Here is a 20,932-nt window from a genome sequence, read left to right on the forward strand (position 1 = left end):
AAGGTGAAAATCCTGTTGCTCAGCATCATCCAGATTGTAACTTTCAGGCCATTCCCCCCTGAGAAACAAACAGTCCCTGCCATAGTTCTCAGGGGGGCATGCACATGTGTACACCAAACCAGCATGAGTCCCCCACCCACCCAAGAATACTGGCAGGGATACATTATTAACCAGGAAAGGATGGACTGAAAGGTACAATCTGGCCTATGCTAAGCAACAGGATTTCTGCCTCTTTGTCTGATACTAGTCTGATAGTATGAATAATTTTATTATAAAGTTCATATTATGTTTCTGTCTATATATGAAATTGCTATATTCTAATATTTTAATAAATAGCTATAATTTGCAGCGTATCACTCCTATTTTCTTGTATGTTCTAACCTCTTATGCAAACTACACATTTCACTAGTAGTCAGTACAGAATGGAGACTATGTAAAAGGTGATACACTTTAACTTTATACTGTTCCAGGAATTGAAAGTGAAAAAATTCCCACTATTTAAAAATTATTATACCATTTTTGTAGAAACACAGGACAAAACATATTAGTATCGTTGGATATTATATATTAGACAAGAAATGCTGAATCCAGTTTCTACTATAATATTAATTTCAAAAAAAGGGGGGGAGAATTGGCAATTTGTTTTTGCAGTCTGCTGATGATTAAAAAAATCATTTGGGGTTTAATTTATAGATACAGTTTCTTCCATTCTTTTATTAGTTTCATTGCCCAAGGGAAAATCAGTACAGCAGGTGTCATGTGCCTTTAATAATGAAACAAACTCTTACAGTGCTTGCATGTGGGGAAGAATCCCAATTATGTGTTCACAAAATGCCAAGCACAGATCAGCAAATCTGTGGCATTCACAGGTCAACTCCTTGTTGAAAGGAGAAGCAGGCATGGAGTGGGGCACAATGTTGACCACAGTAATTGGAAGGTGGGGGAGGAATCTAGTATCAGTACTGTATTTCAGAAGGGAGATTATTCCATAAATTGCCCACAGTTCTTTCTGTCCAATTGGCAAGCTGATGCTTCTGCACTCCCCAGTCTGAGACTGAGGAGAATACATTATTTAAAAGAATTTAAGGTTTAATTATCCATATATAGACTGAAATCCAGTAGCAGAACTTAACAGTGCATAAGGCTGATTATGTCATCTGCTGTGGCCATTTTTTTTAAATTAAACATTTCCATTTCTCCCATCCCCCGCCCCTGAAGGTCCAGATTCTCCAAAAAGGGATCTCTTTTTGTCCTGGGAAAGCCATCAGGGCCACAGGATGGGAGGAAGTCTCTCATTTCCAAAAATAAACAACATCTGGATGATTTCTTTGTTATATTTATGTGTTATTTTATGTATGCATTTGGAAGCCGCCTGGAGTGGTCATAAGACCAGATGGGCGGGATATAAATAAAATAAATAAATAAATAAATTTTACTAGCAGTGCCAGTTTTTGGAAATTAAAGACCCACATTGTTCTGTGGCCCCCAACAGCTTTCCCAAGACAAAAGGGATCTCAAGGAAGCTCGGAACCTTCCAGGTGGTGGTGGATGGAAAGGTCTAATTTATCAAAACTGCCCCACCTGTGGATGTCATCAGCCTTAAGTGGCATAAATTATCTCACTAGATTTCACTTGTTGAACCGTGCAGTGATTTGGGAAGGCAGGAAATCTGCTAAATGGAAATGAGTTGTGGTTTGCAAAGGAAAAAAACTGTTGCACTGGTACTTTTGTCTAAGTAGAGGCACCAAGATTTGAACTCTGTTTTATACACTGGTGGAAAAATATCCCAAATTGATAAGAATTCTACTTGCCACTGGGCAATTTCATTCAGCACTGCATAAACTGTAGCCCACTTCTGCCAGATAGCTTCCATTTGAGTTACATAGTTTTGAATATGATTGCACATTTCCTTTACATCCCCATAGAATTTGTTATGTACTGTACATTGTTATACACTCATGTTTATAAACTATAACAAGAGTTAAGTCTATACATTTTTTATTTGTTTTAGAAAGCGGCCTAAACATTTTGTCGTGTTTCTTAAATCTCATCCCACAGGAAACTGAAAATAACTTCTCATTCAACATGTTATGGGCGATGATTCCTTCAGTGTCTTTGACTTATAAAATCTGCATTTCATTTGAAAAAGTGCAAAATTAGAGCTAGCAAATTAGATATTATAGATTTTGCTTCTGCCTGCAATTTCGATCACATTAGACAAGCACATTATTTGCCTTAGCAAGCAGAAGAGCAGTGAGTAAGCACCGCTATTAAACCAGAATGCCATTAAGGAAACTGCAGAAATAATTGTGGATTCACATCAAGTTTATATAAACATTTTAAGCATCATTACTATGGATTTAGCTCAAGTTTCCTTGTCATACTACAAAGTAAAAACAAAAAAAAACCAAACAAAAGCAAAGTGTAGTGTTTATACACTACTCTATCGTGCTTAAAACACTCTGTGATGCTATTTAGGACAAAGAATACAGGTGACATTGGGAAGCCATGTTGACTTGATAGGAAGACCAGGACCCGTTTATGAGAAGTTTCTGTTTGTTTGCACTGGAAGACTTGATTTAAATGAGGGTTTATGAATTTTGAATTCGGAGTCTGTTAAAACCTCTAGAGAGGGCAGTGGAAGGCAACATGAACAAACAGATGGGAAGAAGAAGAAAACAAAGTCCCTTTAATCAGAAATGGCAAATGCACATTTAATAATATATTTGATCAAAGTATTATACATGCTGTTTTGAAGCATCACTTTTCTTTTCTTGCTCAAAGTTCTAGGGAACCTGCTTAAAATTCGGAAGCACAGTGAGAAATATTTATATAAAAGATTTATAAGCTGCCTTTTAGGATTGACCCTCAGAAGGTGGTGTGGAATAAAACTTCCCTCTCCAGGACCTTTCTTGATGATCTAATAGAGTCATGTGGAATGAGGCAGTTCTTTCACTATCCAGAGGCATTAGGGCTTAAAAGGTAAGCAACCTCTTTTGAAGAGGACTGGAAATGAATCAGAAGGCTGTTGGATTGCATATGCCTGAGTAGCTAAAACCCAGGATAAGATAAGAAAATACCCTCTTACAGGGCTACCAGGTCAGCATTCATTCTGTTTCCTAAGATTTCAGAGCCAAGATCTTACACTAGAGAATGGGTCCTTGTGATGTCACAGAGTTGGGCAAGAAATGGTTGGGAGGGGAGAACCAACTACCACACATATATGGGGACACATACATGCCAAGCTGACACCAGCTAGGTGTGGGTGGAGATTGACACCCATGGTACACGTAAGGATAAAACCTATTTCTTCCAGCACTGCTTTCCTCGGCTGGAGATTCAGAGAAACATAGTAGTTTGACGAAACGTCATCAGGTACCCTGAAACCTAGCAATACCTCTCACTGGAACTATAGTCCTGTGATAACTTCTTGTTCATGGGTTCAAACCAACAAGAGGCTAGAATCTAGGATCTAGTGCACTGGTTCTTAACCTTGGGTTACTCAGGAGTTTTGGACTGCAACTCCCAGAAGCCTTCACCACCGTGCTGGCTGGGGTTTCTGGGAGTTGCAGTTCAAAAGCATCCGAGTAACAAAGGTTAAGAACCACTGATCTAGTGTATTTAGAATAACAGCACAATACTAAGCATGTCTGCCTACTCGCTAGTAAGTCCCCTTGAATTAAAAAGTGCTTTTGTCTAGGGACGTTTGTGCAGGATTACAGCTTAATTACTGGCTACAGTTATTCTGTCTGTCCCCATTTGAAGATGCAGATACCTAATCACCTTCACATAGAAAAACAAAGAGCAATTCTGAACAATAAAGACCCTGAAAGAATTAAACAGCTTATAGTGCTTACTTTTTTCCCCTTGACTCATTTAAGATATTGCACTTATTTTTAGTATTTTTCAGGAGGTAATAATGCTGGTAACATTATTCAAGGAACAACCACACGGGGGTGTCTATAGGACATGTCAGTGTTAATGGTACACCAATTTTGTATGCAGCAAGCATACTTTAAGGATTTCAAATGCTGCCTTGTTACAAAACCAGGCTTTCCAGAGAGGAGTATGCAAGCAAAATACACCAAGATCTCCTGAGCTGACAGGCACAGCTTGAGTGCTCAAGCCTTTTCTCTTTATGTTCCTATCCATCAGTTTCTCTGTGCTATCAGTATTGCTTGTGTGATGCAAATACTTACAGTACATGCTACGGATGATACAAGATTTCAGTAACTATTCCGAGGTGAATTCAGCTGTGCTCCCCAATTCACTCTGTGGGCTACAGGGCAGATTATAAGTTAGTGCAGGTAAGGCCTGTGTGATTTGCCTGTCACGGTTGATGTGGAAGAAAGGATTCTGCCAGAGTAGATCATTGCTCAGTATATGGCCTTGCTTTCCTTGTTCCATAGGTGAGTATGAGAACCAATCTTTTACATTCAGAACTAACTGATTTCACATTGTTCCATTTCCTCCTTATTAGCTCATAACGAAGTGACACAGTAGCCCTCGAAAGGAACTGAGAAAAGTGTAAATAGGAATGCTCTGGGGCCAGGCTGCTTCACTCCAGCAACCTGATTGCTGGCAAAAGAGACAAATCAGCCCGTCCCTATTGCAGACCAAACAGTGATCTAAATGCCCATGTAATCATCCTCTTAGTGAACCTTTCTTTCCTTCCTCTTGCTCTCTCACACCTCAAATTCTTCTCTGGATGGGTCTCTTCATTCTCCAGAATACATTTTGGGGCATGTGGGGAGAGGAAATGATGGGGGACTCTGTTCCATAAATGGTGTGTGTTCCTCTGTGGGGACACAGCCGAATACAACCAACCAAAACCTAGCCCATTAGAGAGGAGGATCTAAGCTGGCTATCCTTCTAGTGAATACTACATAAGTGCAGGAAGTCATAGGCCTATAATTCTTCCATTTGAGACTGCATAATGTGATTATTCTGAATGTGCTGAGTGTAGAGAAAACCTCATTTTTCATATATTCCAGTGCTTTAACTAGCATGCATGTGCTGAACATGAACACAACCCAACAAAAATGGCTCCAAAGGCTGAAAAAGCACCACCATTCTCTCTCTCTCTCTCTCTCTCTCTCTCTCTCTCTCTCACACACACACACACACACACACACACACACACACACACACACACACACACACGCGCACACACACACACACACACACACACACACACACAGAGAGAGAGAGAGAGAGAGTGTTAATGGATTACTGATTCTCATTAATTCATTCATTTCTTCAATTTGTTAGGAGATTTATCCTCAGGACTTGGAATAAACTACTTATTTTTTAATTACTTAGTCCAATATAGTACTCAGTGAGGGACTGATGCTGTTAACATGGAGATGCAATTTTATTAGGTCCTAATTAGTGTAACCTTATTTTAATGGCTTAATAGTTTTCTTCATCTGTTTTGCTTGTCCTGTAACTAGCAATGAAGGCACTGATTCAAGTGTGAGCCACAAGCCAGGACAAGGAGAAGGGGAATTGATTATGGCAGACACAGAGGGGGTGCAGGTGGGGCTTTTTTTCTGTTTTCAGTTCCCTGCAGCAGGAAACTGATACTGTCATAGGAGAGTGGCGAGAAAAAAAGTGAGGTGAGAGAGAGGACATAGAACTATGCTTATGCTGGGTATATATGTCTCTATTTCCATGTGATAATGTTCCATGTCGACTTTTAACCACCTTTGGTGATTCTGAATGGATGAGGAGGCAGCTACTGAGTAGTGCAGGAAAATGTTTTGCACATTCTCCGATTCACATAAGATATTTGAAATTAAGAATTCTCTACCTTAGTTTACAAATTTTTGTACTGTAGTTCAATAGTTCAATGAAACAGTGTCCTTTAACAGGAATAAAGACATCATTCTTTTAAAAATCAGTCCAGATAAACAGTCCAGTGTTTGAAGGATGAATGAACACCTCATGTCTTGAGGGGGTGAGGATGCAGATGAGGGACAAATCTTAATTGCAAAGGTTGTGCTTTAGGGCGGCATTTCCCCACATGACACTTTCATGACATGTTCAGCTATAAATTCTACCATCCCTAGCCAGCAATTGAGTTGTAGGATTTATGGATGAAAATTTGTAGAAAATATGAGACAGGGAAGTCAACTTAAACAACTAAAAGCCAATTTGGCAGAGGAGAAATATAAATTCCAGTGGGGGAAGAGTATCGACCAGAGCAACATATGTCATTTTCTCCTGTGGGTTGCTTTTATACTAATAGTGTTTAACTTAATTACTTAAACACTTCAGCATTAATATTAATATAAACTAAATTAGGTTGCTCAGTCCTCTAAAATTCTAACTGATTAGACCTTCTGTACTAACATTCCAAGCTCAGTTTATAACTCACTTTTAATAAAAAAAAGTTTTCTAAGGAGAACCACAATCTTCCTCCTCCTCCTCACTATAATAAAAAGTAGCGGTGGCAGTGAGCCTCCTTGAAATACTCACCTATGGATGTTAAGTTGGGCCACCATTTCACCATTTATTACTAATTGTGTTCTACACATTGCTTTCTTAATAAATTCTCTGATATTACCACCAATTATTATTGTACACTTATTTCTCAGCATTGGTGGTGCAGGTGTTGCGGGAGGGGGAACCAAAGGGTCAAGCCTAAACATTAGGAGTCAAGTCCTACAAAATTGTGAGATGACCTGTTTGCAAAATTGCTGAGTTTTGAATTTCAGGAAGCAAATTAGCAATTATTGGCACTTTCTTAAAAAAAAAATGGGGACCACAGATTTTGGAACAAGTCCGTGTGCTGAACTTCATATAGACAGGTGGATGACTTGATCTTGCTTCCATTTTCCTTTAGCTTCTTGCCTTAATTTTTGTAATTTAATTTTTGTAATTTTTATACTTTCTGTACTTCTGAGGTTGCCTTTTGGCAGAATTTCAACTCCTGGAAATGCCTTTTCTAAGACAACATCTAGCTTAATTGGATGAACCACAGAGTTTTTGTACTAGATTTTTAAAAGGAAGGTGCTATGTATAGAATAACACAATCCCACAATTTCCCCAGGTTGAGATAATAACAGGTTGTTTTTTCCCCCGAAAAATGAAGCACATTACGGTTCAACTACAAGCTCTAGTTTAAGATTTAAAAGTGAAAAGGCAGCCTCAGATTTGCCATTCTTATCCAACTGCAGAGAGTGGTTTATCTAGATACCACCTTCACACATGAAATCCCATGCAGAGAGGCCCCAATTGTGTTCCTCAATCTTAGATAATACTCTGAAGATCAGTCATGTACACATGCCATATTTAAGTATGCCAGCCCTACAGGAATGGTTTGTTATAATGGGTTACTTCAGGGCTTCAACAGATCTAAATCCTTTTTGTCAATACAAAAGGGCCCATTATTTAATGGGAGGAGAGCACACACTTTGCGTCCTTGGCTCAATTGCTATCAATTACTAGAATCTTCAGTTCAAAAAGATCAGCAATGAAACTTCCTGAAACTTTATTATTATTATTATTATTATTATTATTATTATTATTATTATTATTATTATTATTATTATTATTATATATACTGCCCATCTGGCATCCAAAGCCGGTCTGGGCAGTTTACAACAGATAAACAAAAAACAGAATAACAAAATAATACAATATCAATACAATTGGGGCATAAATCAAATATCAAAATGTGCAGTGAAAACAAATACAATACAATTAAAAAGTATAAAATAACTTGAAGAGAGATGACACTATGAATGTTTTTGCAGTGACACACTAGAATAGTACTACAGGTGACACTAAAGCCTGAATAACTGCTATGGAAAGGAATGCTGGAGATACTGGGGGCAAAATTTGTGAAAGTCCTCTGAAGTTTCACCTTGCGAATGTAAAAACTGGCCATTGGTTGTTGCTTAATTCTACACACTGTGTGGGTGTGTGTGTGCGAGAGAGAGGTGGGGGGGAGACCATGGTCCAGTTTACAGAAGTCTTTCAAAGGCTCAGCAGTAGACCAGTTTCTGTATCTGCCTCACAAATATAGAAAAAACATAATACAGTATCTGATGCTTTGTTATCACAACTCACCAGCCCTTCCCCATTGGGCACAACATGCTTAACTTGTTCTAAAGTCCTTAATTCATATTAACAAATGATTCCTTTGGATTATTAAAAAACAGAAGCCTAATCTTAAATGTTGATTAGTTCAAAGGGTCACTGTACATTACTGCTCTCATCAACTCATGGCAGAATTTTAAGAAGTCCTGGAGGATTTTGGGAGAAATTAGTGTGTACACACAGTTTTAGAAGTGTTAGCCGAAAATTAATTTTTAATGATAAAATTGCACTCAGCAGAGAGTATTTATTTGTAAAGACTACCAAAGAATTACAAAGAAGTTAAACTGTGCCAGTCTAATTAAAATTAATGGGAGTCCATACAGATAAAACGCCATACTCTGCCTTGCATATTTAAACAGCAGCAATCTAGTAGATTACATCATTCAAATCAAAAGTTCACAGATCCACACTATATTCACACAGCTACTGATCCTTGGGATACTTAGTTGAATTGATATTTAGTGGTAATCTTTAAGCAGAGCAGCTGATGAAGTATGTAATGCTGTCAGGTAATGTCTATGAAGGAATTTACAACAGCAGGAGCAAAGAAATTGTGGTCTTCCTGCCATATTTTTTAATTTGACAAGTTAGGGCTATACTGTTGCTCTGAACAGTACTCAGAAGCCACTGGCCCCACCTGAATAAGGCTTGTATATCCTATGTAAACATCTTGAAGTGGAACCTGGAGGGTCATTTCCATGCTATGATTTTAAGTCATTTTATATTCATGCACATTCATTTCAATGTGTTTATAAACAGTCTTCTTGTTATGAACGAGTGGGTTTGCTGAACGTTTCTGTGTTGGCAATTACTATGACTTTGTCACTTGTCTAAATCTAAATCTGTTTCTGCCTTATGATTTTATGACTTCTGGTGCAGAAAAAGAAGAGGACCGTCTCTTAGTAACAACATATTGTTTATGTAAGAAGTCTCCTAGATTCAAGGTTAATGATATCCTGAAAGCGAATATTAGTCTTTAGATTAGCGAATGCAAGCAATTTGATGACCATTTTCAGGCTCTTATTTATCACAAGGCACAAAGGATTTGAAGGAAGGCAATGTCATGTTTGTGGAAATACAGAACATTTAATATTTATCGAGCATTCACAAATGTACAGTGTTCCTCCATGTACATTTTTTGTGTGTGTGAACTACGTAAAGAACATGTTGTTGATAGGCAATAATGTTGGCAGCAAATAAATAAATAGGCAGGTCAATGTTGTAAACTTAATGACATTCCCCTTGAGATAAACATATTTTATTTCTATACTACAGAGGGGGTACTGAGATGGAGATCATCTGTTGTATATTGGTGCCAGTGAGCACTAATGAACCAGTGGTAGAATCAAACTGGAGACTTCATAAGTGAAAGTCCATTCTTTGAGGAGCAAACTATAGTTTGAATATGCAGGTATAATTCTGTATGTATAATAATTCTGTATATAATTCTGTATATAGCTCTTGGCTATATGATCTAGAATAGACAACAGTATAGGGGCGAGGTTTCCCTCCCACTCTGTAATTCTGGTGGAGTTAACTTCCACACATCCTAATTAATTAGGATCTTCTCACACCCTAATAGGTCTCAATGGCGTGTGGGAACTTACTTGCTGGCACAGACTACTGTTATATAATGGGCTGACCTCTATCAGAAATGTGTCAAGTGGGAAGAATTAAATGCCCCCTACAGACACACTGTGTTCTGTACCATAACTGGGCCCTGAACACTGACTGTTTTTAGGTAAAAGGGAAAAAAGCACTTACTGAGATACCAGGCAGTTGACATGTCATCATTAGGCTTCAGCTCTCTGCTGTGCATGTTTTATATAACCAAACCTGGCAGGGGGAGGGAGGCAGTTATGTATTATGGGCATAAGAAGCAAAAGTTATGCATATGCATGTAAACCTCAATAGCATGGAAGATGCAGCACTTCTGGGGTGTGTTGAAGGAGCCTGCTCTCACTGTTTTAAACTGTGGCTGGCAGAAGGGGAAGGGGGAGGGAAATCCACTGCTTTTATATAATGCTTTAAAGTAACGCAGGCTACGCCAAAGCCAGGCTCACATCCAAAAGAAACGAGCTCTGTAATTAACTTGGCAATCTGCTTGGCTGAAAATCATGTTAGTAAGTCATAGCAAAACACGACAAACACTTTGATTCACAGAAGGGAGGGAAAGGAAAAGAAAGGCAGAGGCAATAGTTTTAAAATACCAGTTGTTTTTGTCATAGCTGGTGATGGTGTACTTCACGAACAAAAACCTATCAATAGCAAACCTAGAAAGAACTGAATGAATTCTGACCCAAGTACTTTCTTTTGTGTGCCACGGCATTGTAAACCTCTCTGGCAGCAATTACTGGTAGCTCTCTCAGTCTGGGATTTGACTTTTCTGGGGTGGGGTAATTGTCCATCCTCTAAACCAGGGGTCTCAAACATGTGGCCCGGGGGCCATTTGCGGCCTGCCAGATGATAGTTTGTGGCCCTGGCCTTGCCTGCCCCCCCGAAGCGCCCACATGTCATCTACTGTCAAGAGTCAAAAAAAGCCTTGCCTCGCTCACCGGCTCTCTCCCAAGACAGCGCCTCTTGCACTCTCCATACGGAACTGCAGGCTGCAAGCCAGCTTGCCGGTCTGTTGGCTGGCAGGCTGCAGTTCCGGATGGAGGATGCAAGAGGCGCTGTCTTGGGAGAGAGCCGGTGAGCGAGGCGCGCTGACAGCCCTTTCCCCCGAGCGCCCGAGCTGCCGCCACACGATGCCTGAGAGCGGAGCTTGCTCCTGGCCCGCCCTTGAAGAGTGCCTCCAAGTCGCCAAAACAGCTGCCGCCGCCTCTTCCAGGGAAGCAGCTCTGTGGCTCTCTTTCTCTCTCGGCACCCCCAGCACCAGCTTGGCCAGTGGCTGCCTCAGTGCCTGGCAGTGCTTCCTCCTCCTCCTCCTCTTCATCCTGCTTCAGCCACCTCGGCTCTGGATGCTGCCTGGACTCGCCTTGCAAAGTTTGCTCCCCTGTCGTGGTGGGGGTAGCTGCTGCTGATGAGTGCGCCTTTTTTTTGAGGGGCCTTCAGAGGAAGGTTGCTGGACCTCCGTGTGTGTGTGTGTGTGTGTGTGTGTGCACTTGTGGGGGGCACCCTATTCTGTTTAATTTCGCAGGTACTGATGGGGGCTTTTCTCCTTTGACAAGGTGATTCTGTGAGGGTTTTTGGCAAGGTGATTCTGTGAGGGGTTTTTTAAATTTTATGTCACGCCCTCCCCCCCCCCCGGCTAGGCGGTCGCTGGTGCTCCCTCTCTGCTTCTTCATCCTGCTGGTGGTGGTGGTAGTGAAGAAGGAGCCGGAGGGGATCATGGCCGACGATGAGGGCTCGCACGCCCCTCCTCCTCCTCTTCCTTGGAGCCCCAGCCAGGGTCAGACAGGGGGACATGGCCCTCAATTCCCTCAAATGTGGGTTGCAGCCCTGATCCTTCAGTGTTGAACTCAAATACAAAATAACTCATGAATGGTAGCCTTTAGGGTGATGTAGATCCTACTTCAGCTAATGCTTGCATATAAATAACTGTACCCACCAATGTTTTGCTCCTGTGATTAGAGGGGAAGTTGAAAAAAAGAGAAAGGTCTTAATTCTTTCTCCATAAGACTGTATATACAAGTAGGCCACTCATGTGAATGGAAGGTCTGTGCCACAATACTCAGTTGCACTAACAAGGGGCTTGGCCTTTTTGAATGCAAGAAATCTCATTGTAAGCAAGTCTGCTTCAAAAATGTGCGAGAGCGCAGTGGGCACTGCCAGAATGCTCCTTATCCTATTGATAGTTCCAGGCTTCTGTACTTATAGTAAAAGTACAAACTTCTATTGGCATCTATAAATGTTGCAAATCTTGTCTTTATATTAAAAGCAATTCAACCCTCAGGCTTGAACATGAAATATGTATTTAGGGCACCAAGCATAATAATGTAGTTCTCTCTCTGATTCCCCTCTCTCCATTTAAGGTGCATTTACTGCCTTCCCAGCATTTGTATATAAAGAAAATGTACTTTGAAAATCTTGATCCCACCAATACAGCAATTTGCTACTACCTAAAGGTGGAATTGTGATCTGGAAAGCTTGTAAATCAGATGGAAGCATTATGTGTTATTTTACTTCTGGTGTAGGTCTCACAAGAAGAAAAAATTGTAATTATCTTATAATCCTAAGTTTTTACTGCAGATGGCAATGTTACTGTTGCTGAAATCTTCTAGTATGCATCAGTAATTTCTAAAATTAAACTATAGTATAAAAATTCCAGAAACAATATTTTTACTTCCTCTTGTTTATTGAATGCAGTTTTATAGGTTTTCATCATATTACATGTTTATTGCTTTTCTTGAACTTAAGCTTGGCAGGTAACATTCTTACATTAATCCTTTTAAAATGTGCAGACAGTAGGCCAGAAAAATCAGTATGATGTTTTAATAAACCCATCTAAGAAAATATTAAATATTTAAATCCATATTTAAAAATGCAAAATGAATCTTTATTCAGAGTGCTTTTAAAATGCAGGAATGGTGATGTTAATTAGCACTATAATATATATATTTTCTCAGATGACATAATTAACTAAACACACCAGAAGCTACTGTGTTTGTGAATACTTCTGTGCTCCACAGACTGGAGAAGTGTGTTTTCACGGATTCCTCCCCTTTTTTTTTCTTGTGTCGGCAGTAATTAGAACATACTTCCCCACAACATCCTCCCACAACTCTCTCTGGTAAATGGTTCCATGTCACGACTGTGCAGACAAGGAGAAATAAAACAGTTGCTTCTCAAATGGAGGATCCATGCTATTCATCATGCTTCTTTGATTCTAAAATAGAAACTTCATGCATTGTAATTAATATTTTAGGTAGACTACAGTGGCACTTACAACCTTGCTGCAGAATGGTGTGATCACAGTGAACACTGAGCAAGGGACTGAGAATAGACACAAGAACTTTGACTTCTGCAAGTTGAAACAAAACATAGCTAGTCCAAATAAGTCAACAATTCCTTTTGTAAACATCTTGCTTGATGATTTTTTAAAATAAAAACTATATTATCACAAATGTTCCTAAAGTTCAGTGAAAGAATATGTGTCTTTTTAAAAAGCACAAGGGTAATTCAGTAACGTTATGACATATAGATGTCCGTAGTTAGGCTAGGCTTTCATCTCTTGCATTTATGTTACAAGTCATTTTTTAAAGCCTACATAATGAAGAATATATTGTTTTCACTCCCTCATTTCAAATTTATCTCCCAACTTGATTAAAGAGCTGTTACTGTTCATTCATGGCTAACAAAACACATATTTTGATTCTGAAAGGTGCAAGATCAAGTGTTGTACATGCTGTAGACTAGTTATATGTTTATGGTGACATCTTTGCTGATGGCTACATTAATATAACAAAACATAAATAAGACTAAAGAATGTTTAGTTGACTTCAGCTTAACATGTGTTTGAAATGATGTGACTCTTATAATCTACTACATTAGTGGGTGGTGGAATCTTTGGCTCTCCAGACTTTATGCATTTAACATATTTACTGAATTGATGGAGAACATACTGTACGTCTCTTTGGATTTTATTAAAATTCCAGTTTCCAGAAGCCCAGCTAACATGACCTTTGACAAGAAACTGAGGGATTTGTACAAAATATCTAGAAGGCCAAAGGTTTCATAGAATAATTGAGTTGGAAGGGGCCTATAAGGCCATCAAGTTTGACCTTCTGCTCAGTGCAGGAATCTAAGTCAAAGTAGATCTGACAAATGGCTGTCCAATTTTTCTTGAATGTCTAAGGAGCACTCATCTCCTCCCGAGGTAACTGGTTCCATTGTTGGACTGCTCTGGACTGTTTTTCCTGATATTCAACCAAAATCTGGCTTCCTGTAGCTTGAGCCCATTGTTGTATGTCTTCTGGGATAATCAAGAGGAGATCCTGCCCCTCCTCTGTAATACCTTTCAAGTATTTGAAAAGTACTCTCATATTCCTCTTCAGTCTTCTTTTCTCAAAGTTAAACATGCCTGGTTCTTTCAATCTTCCCTCGCAGGGCTTGGTTTCCAGTTCCCTGATCCTGCTGCTCTCCTCTGGACTTGTTCCAGTTTTTTGGCATCCTTCTTAAAGTGTGGTGCCCAGAACTGGACACAACACTCAAGATAAGGCATAACCAGTGATGAGCCAGTTTCCTATTACTAAACTACTGAAGACTACTAAACTTTAATCCAGAAATACTTCAATCTCATATGTCTCACATATGTTCAAAGCTCTATCCTAGAGTTCTCTTAACCCAATGAATCATGTCTGCTTCCACCTAAATCAGTAATGTTTCCAGTATAAACTAGAAAAACTTGCTCTGGAGGGCCACCACAACCTCTACAACAGGTTATTTGTGCCATAAAGATCTGAAGTGGGTGGAGGAAGTAAAGAAAGTCTTGCTTCCACGAGTGCTGAACACACACACAGACACAAGTACAAAACTGGTCATCGTTCAAATCTCTATAGACAGAAAATATTAGCTAAAATTTTGTTGTGCAGTTCTGTGAGCACAATGGGAATGACATCATAATCAGCGGCAAGTCACTACTGATCAAAGATATTCTCTGGCGATTCCACAGTGCAAGGGACTTAAACAGAATATGATTGATTAGTGTGCACCTGAACATTGCCAGAGAAAGATTTTAAATAGTGGTGATTTGTCACTACTGAAGACATTGTCTTCATTGCACACATGGAGCTGCACAACAGGATTTTGGCTATGTTTTGTTAATATTTTGAAGCTATTGCTATAAAAAATAAGACTTAGACTCCATTTTTAAAAATTATATGTCATATAGTTTGATAAATACAAATCCATGGACTTATGTCTCAGTGTCAGTGGGTTTACTTTGAGAAAAATTGTTAAAGTCCTTCTGTAAATGGAATTTCTTCAATCTTGTGGTTTCCCCAAATCAATGTCCTGCAAACATTTTATTAAGTCTTATAACTCCTTTTTAAAAAGTGGTTCAGTACAAGAAAACAAAACAAAAATCCCTGTAACTTGTAATCCAGTGTTCAAGAAATATATTAGCCTTTTATGTCAAAATTATAATAATAACTAATGGAAATATAGACTATTTAAAAATAAATTCAAAACAAATTATAAATGGAATTGCAGCAAATAGTTGAAAACAGAGCATGCATTTTGAAATAGATCATATTATTCCTGATAGAATACCGGAAAACCTTACTTTTAGATTACCAAATGTTCCAAAGTCTATTTTTGTAACATCCAGCTGTTAGCAACACCATCTTCTTTCTTCCACTTTCATATATGCTCACTTTGAATAAGCAATTCACAATCAGAAGGCTTAAGAGTTATAAACTGAGAATAAACATATATAAGAATCTCCCAATATCAATGTATCTTGAAATAAAAATGTTTTTGGAACAGTAAGTCCTAGATACCACCACCAATCAAAATACCACTTGACCTTTGCTGATATAGATGCAGTTCTAGAATGAAAATTTTCAGTTCTGAATATCCATATTCTGAAGCACGAGGCCCACTCTGCTTGGAATGTAAACCTAAGAAGGAGGACAACAATATTTCTAAGGTTATTTATTCTCTTTGACTAGAGAAGGCTATAAATCTACGTAAATACATAAAATAAGCTACTTACCATTTAAGCATGAAATATGCAATTAGTAACTGACATATATGAAGTGTGCCATCAATATTAATTAAATATAGGGTTACATAAGGGACTCAGGCATTGTGTCCCTGAGGTAACCACAAGGTAACAGAAATGATACACTTCTTTTACCATTCCCAAACCTAGATCTGGTGATAGGTTTAAATATAATTACCACTAGAGGGCTCCATGTGATTTACAATTACTACCTATTTTAGACATTTGAGGACATCCAGGTCGATACATTGTACAGTGATAAATGACAAGCTCTTACTGCTGCATTTAAGCTCTATTGTGTTCTGAATTAAAGCTGCCCCAGGTCTATGATGTCATTTTATACAGGTGAATCGCAGATATGCATTTGAGAATCCACAGGTTGAAATAGGTTTTACTGTATTTGCTCCTGAATGGAAAAATGCCATCATTTGCTTTTCCAAAGTGTGATTAAGTTCTCCCACTCATCCCCTCACACACAAACTTTTAATCTGATTGAACTGCATCTTTTGTTTTGATCTTCCAAGCTATTTTTCTCTTAACAAGGCAAAAAGAAATCAGTGGCAACATATGATCTCTGCACAATGCACTTTCCAAGTACAGATTAGGCTCACAACTCAAAACATGACAGATACATTCTGTTTACCAATTACCTTGATATGTGGTAGTTTACAGACTGCTGAATGCAACTGATCACATAAACTGAACTCAATAACAATGCAATTAGAAAAGAGCCAGAAGAGGAGTGAAGATTGCAGGCTTCCTCTTTGACAACCGCAGTGTTTTAAGACACCTCTCCTCCTCTTGGCATTCCTAACATAATGCTATTTTCAGCCATGTAATATCTCTGAGCAAGAGCCAGACTGATGGCATGAAAAGCTTTTATAGTTGGAACCGGAATGAAAGGTGTAAAGCAAACGGCTTTAGGAAAAAAGGAGAACAGCTCATCTTCATCGAAGCAGACTGTAGCATGTCCAATGCATCTCAGCTCTCGCCGGTGAACAGAGTGTTTCCCTCCTAAGGTTTTAGTGATAAATAACTCCTACAGATCTGCTCAGCAGGGAATATGACATACACTTGGGATAGAATCACGTGTCTTTAAATTTGTGCATGTAGAAAAATTAATGATAGTTGTCGGTTGTATTTATTTATGACTCCTAGACACAGGTGCTAAGCGATGTATTGTCTTTTGGGGTGAAGGAGGAATAAACAAAATCATATTCCGGTAAATGCAAGCAGCTACCAGCACAGTGAAATAATTTGCCCAATACAGAAATACTGTAATATTCAAAACAATGGTTTGAAGTTAAACAAGGATTACTAGCAGTTAATTAGGTGGCCAGGAAAGAAATGGTTTGAAGTAGAGAGAGTAAGTATATTCCTGACCTGACCTGTATCCAAATATTTGTCAGACTGTGATGGACCATTATATTGGGGAATGCAATGCGGTGGCTCTGAATTAGTGTGTTTGTATTTCAGACAGGCATGCACCTGTTCAGGTGCAGGGGACAGTCATCTCCAGGGGACCATTTTGTCCCAGGAAAGGAACTATCTGCCGGACTACTCTAAGTGGCAATGTGGCAGGGCAAAAATGGAATTCTCCCACTTGATAACTACTAGAAATATGTCCAGGTAGGACCCAAAAAGATTTTACTTCCAGGCGTGACAAAAGGCATCAAAAGTCTAACTGTAAGGATGGTTTGAATTGGAAAATACTCAGTTCTTCTTTCTTCTGATAAGATATTGCTAAGAGCAGGAGACACTGGTGTTTGTTTGACACCTACCAATAAGGAAAAAAGAGGAAGAGGGGAAAAAGGCAAAAAAGGAAGAGGTGGGCAAGCAGTTCTTAACACTACTGTGACCTATCCAATCAAAGTATGCAGAAGAAATAGCACATCATAGACCAGCCAGCTGTCAGTCTCCTTGATGGCACTTCTTCCTTGTGCTATCATTTTTACCCAATATTATCCAAATATTTTATACAAAGACAAAGCACACCCATTGCTTAAAGCACAGCCACACATGGCCAATGAAGAGGCCCTATGGGAGTTTTAGTCCAGCGAGATCTTGCAGTTCATATCTTCTTCAGCTCTGTTATAAAGAAACAGAATAGCTTTGGGTGGAGAAGAATGGATGAAACATTCATTCTACTTCAGTGACCCTGAAAAACAGAAACTTTCCACATGATTCTATCTAACTTTAAAAAAACCCCAACAACTTCTATGTTAAATACAAGGACACATTTGTCGTTAGGTTTAAGTTTGGCCCTTAAGACTGTTCTGGAAGGTAATGGGTGAGTACAAATTAATCTAAGGTTTTAACTCTGGCTTAAGGAGTAGTAAAATGTTTCAAATCAGTACAACAAATCTATTCATCTAAATGTGTAGCTCCTCCAAAAAACACTTAACAGGACTGTCTACGGTCTGCAAAAAGCTGTTAACAGAAAGGGGGCAAATGACACTGTCAGGTATGGAAACTTTAACTGCCTTTTTAATGGTTGTGGTTTTCAGTACCACCTGTCTTGTTACATAATCTGATTAACTGCCTTGCATCACTTGCCATTTACTTATCTAGCATAGTTTCCTTTATCAATCACACTGATATTTGTTGGCATTTCATTCACATTTACCATGCTAGTATAATTTCAAGCTTATACAGTATTCTTCTTCAAAACTGCATTCCTTTTTAATTGGTTCTTGGCTTGCTTTGTTTGTTTACTAGGGTGTTTACTAAAGGTGTGTGTGTGTGTGTGAAAATAACATAAAATTGGACTTCTGCATAAAGCAGCTTTCCAGATAGAGTCAACAGCTGCACCAAATCACTCCATTATTCAAAGGTGACTGCCAGCCTAAAGAAATGCAGAAAAATACTTATAAATTTGAATTCACTATGGCCTTCTTATACATCCCACAGAACTGCATGTTCAAATATGGAATATATAGTAGTCTTCTTCAGCCAGGTACCCTCTGAATGTGTTGGGCTATAACCCTCTTCATTAATGAGCAAGCCAAGCAAGGCTGTTACATCATCAAGATCCAAATAGTATACTTCAGTACACAGTTGGGACTTTCTTCTTTTCCCCTTTCAGCTATCTATGGCACTATAAATCTGTTCCAGAGGATTCCTATTTCTATAGAGCAGTTTTTAGGGAGGATGGAAGGCCAAAAAAGAGGTGAATCACCAGTTCTGGTGGAAACAGTGGGATCAAGAGAATTGCACAACTGGATCTTTATGTAATTTAGGAAGCTTTCTGCCAATACCTTTTTGTAACATGACACAGAAGGCAAGGCCTGGGTGCAAATAATCTGTTTATTTTGGTTTGGTACACTTCTTGTTTCCCTTTTTTACCCCTCTTCCCCTGCTATAACTTTCCTCTGAAACTGTCCTGGGACAAACTGGGAAGGCACTATTGCTACAACTTCACATATAACATCTCAGGAAGGAAGGAAGGGAGGTAGGTAGGTAGGTAGGTTTGTCAAGCCTTTCCAATCTGTTTCCTATTGTAGAACTTTATTTTCTGTAGAAATGGGGGTATTTGTATTCGTATACGAATACCCCTGCACAGCTGGAGTTAATGAGGGTCTGGGCCCTGGGGCGGGACCAGCCACTCACGTATCCACCACCGCTGCTGGCCCCAGTCTTCCTTTCAATCGCTCCAGAGTGCCTGGTTGGCTAGCCACTCATCAGCCTTGCAGGGAGACTCATCTTCCCTCCTTCCACCAGGAGTGGCTAGCCAACCGGGTATTCGTATATCAAATACGAATACCACCAGATCTAATCATAAGGGTTATTTTCTATGTAAACTTAATTTTTAGAAATTATATTAGAACTCTCCATGGCAATACAAAAACAAATTAAAAAATTCTTGGTAAAAAAATAGTGGGTTGGATTCAAAGGACTCCTCACAGCAATACTTTTGGAAATACTCATTATGAATCGGATTTTTGAAGCCCAAATATTGACTCTCTGGAAAAGTTCACCTTCAAAGCCAAGTCCCCCTTTTCTCATTAAAAGATTACATAATTTAGTTACTTGATATTAGAAAGCTCTGCAGAGGAGACACTGTAGATACCACAGATTAACTGGCAGCTATCCTTCTAAATTTCTTTCACATAGAAAAAAGTTTCTCATTAAAATTTATCACATGAGAAAACAACAATTCTATACAACCAAGGAGGCTGAATTCACACCTGGCAGAAAACTCCACAAACACTATTTATCCCCCCCCCCGCTCATATATTTGCATTCTGCTTTTCCTCACAGGCAAATACTGATAACGGCCGTAACAGAGGGAAAATATTAGTCCTTCACCACTACTGCTTTGTTACAGGCTCAAAAAATGAGCTTCTACCCAAATTTACTCTGTAAATATTTGCCCCCAATATTTCCACCAAGCTCCAATCAGTTTCTTTGTTTCCAGCCCTCTGACAAACCAGGGAACAGGCTGGATTTGCCCTGTGGGACAGGGGACACAGAGGTTCTCATCAAAGGAGGCCAGGCTTCTGCAAGCAAAACTTTGCAAAATAGATATTTCATCAGGAATCACTGGGATGCCTTTAATCTCTGGAGGAAAAACTTCCTATTAGATCCATCAGTAGTACCATAAGGAAGTAACTGCTTTTCTTCCCCCATATACTAGGACATTGCCCGGTTTAAAACTTCAGGTGCCAACGGTGACCTGTCATGTCAATTTAATGGAACATCCATTTCCCTGGGTATCTAATGGAATGCCAACATAACTACATTCTGTAAATGCTCTGATTTGAATCTTAACATGACTAAATGTCCACATTAATTCATGTGTTAGAACTCACAACACATATTTTGCAGACAAATGTCATATACTGCAGCATAATAGCTGATAAAATGACAGCTAATTGAGAATATGTCAGTCTGCCATATCACACTGTGCAGAGACAAACATAATCAATGCTCACCATAATCCATGGAAAATGGTTATATGAAATGGGCAGCATTACCTTCATCTTTGTATGTGTGTGCACATATGTGGTTTGGAGATAGTCTATACATAACAATTTGTTATACTGGGCTCTTCTCTTTCCTAAAAGTGCCCAGCATAGCTTATGTGCAGCTCAAAAGAGATTTTCCATCTAGTTCACATAGCAAGCCAATTAAATCAGAAGCAAACATGACAGAAACTAA

At 39.0% G+C, this 20,932-nt stretch overlaps 1 protein-coding gene across 2 annotated transcripts in view; it reads right to left on the minus strand.

Annotated features, from left to right (window-relative positions):
- Positions 1-12,384: 12,384 nt before the first annotated feature.
- GBE1 (1,4-alpha-glucan branching enzyme 1) overlaps positions 12,385-20,932 on the minus strand; it is a 197,282-nt gene continuing 188,734 nt past the window's right edge. For both annotated transcript variants that reach the window (XM_078388996.1, XM_078388995.1), the window contains one exon: positions 12,385-15,668. In XM_078388996.1, coding sequence (XP_078245122.1) covers positions 15,612-15,668 — 57 coding nt within the window. In that variant the 3' untranslated portion in view covers positions 12,385-15,611. The remainder of the gene's footprint in view (positions 15,669-20,932) is intronic.

This window comes from Pogona vitticeps, chromosome 3 (genome assembly GCF_051106095.1).
Source record: "Pogona vitticeps strain Pit_001003342236 chromosome 3, PviZW2.1, whole genome shotgun sequence".
Taxonomy (NCBI): Eukaryota; Metazoa; Chordata; class Lepidosauria; order Squamata; family Agamidae; genus Pogona; species Pogona vitticeps.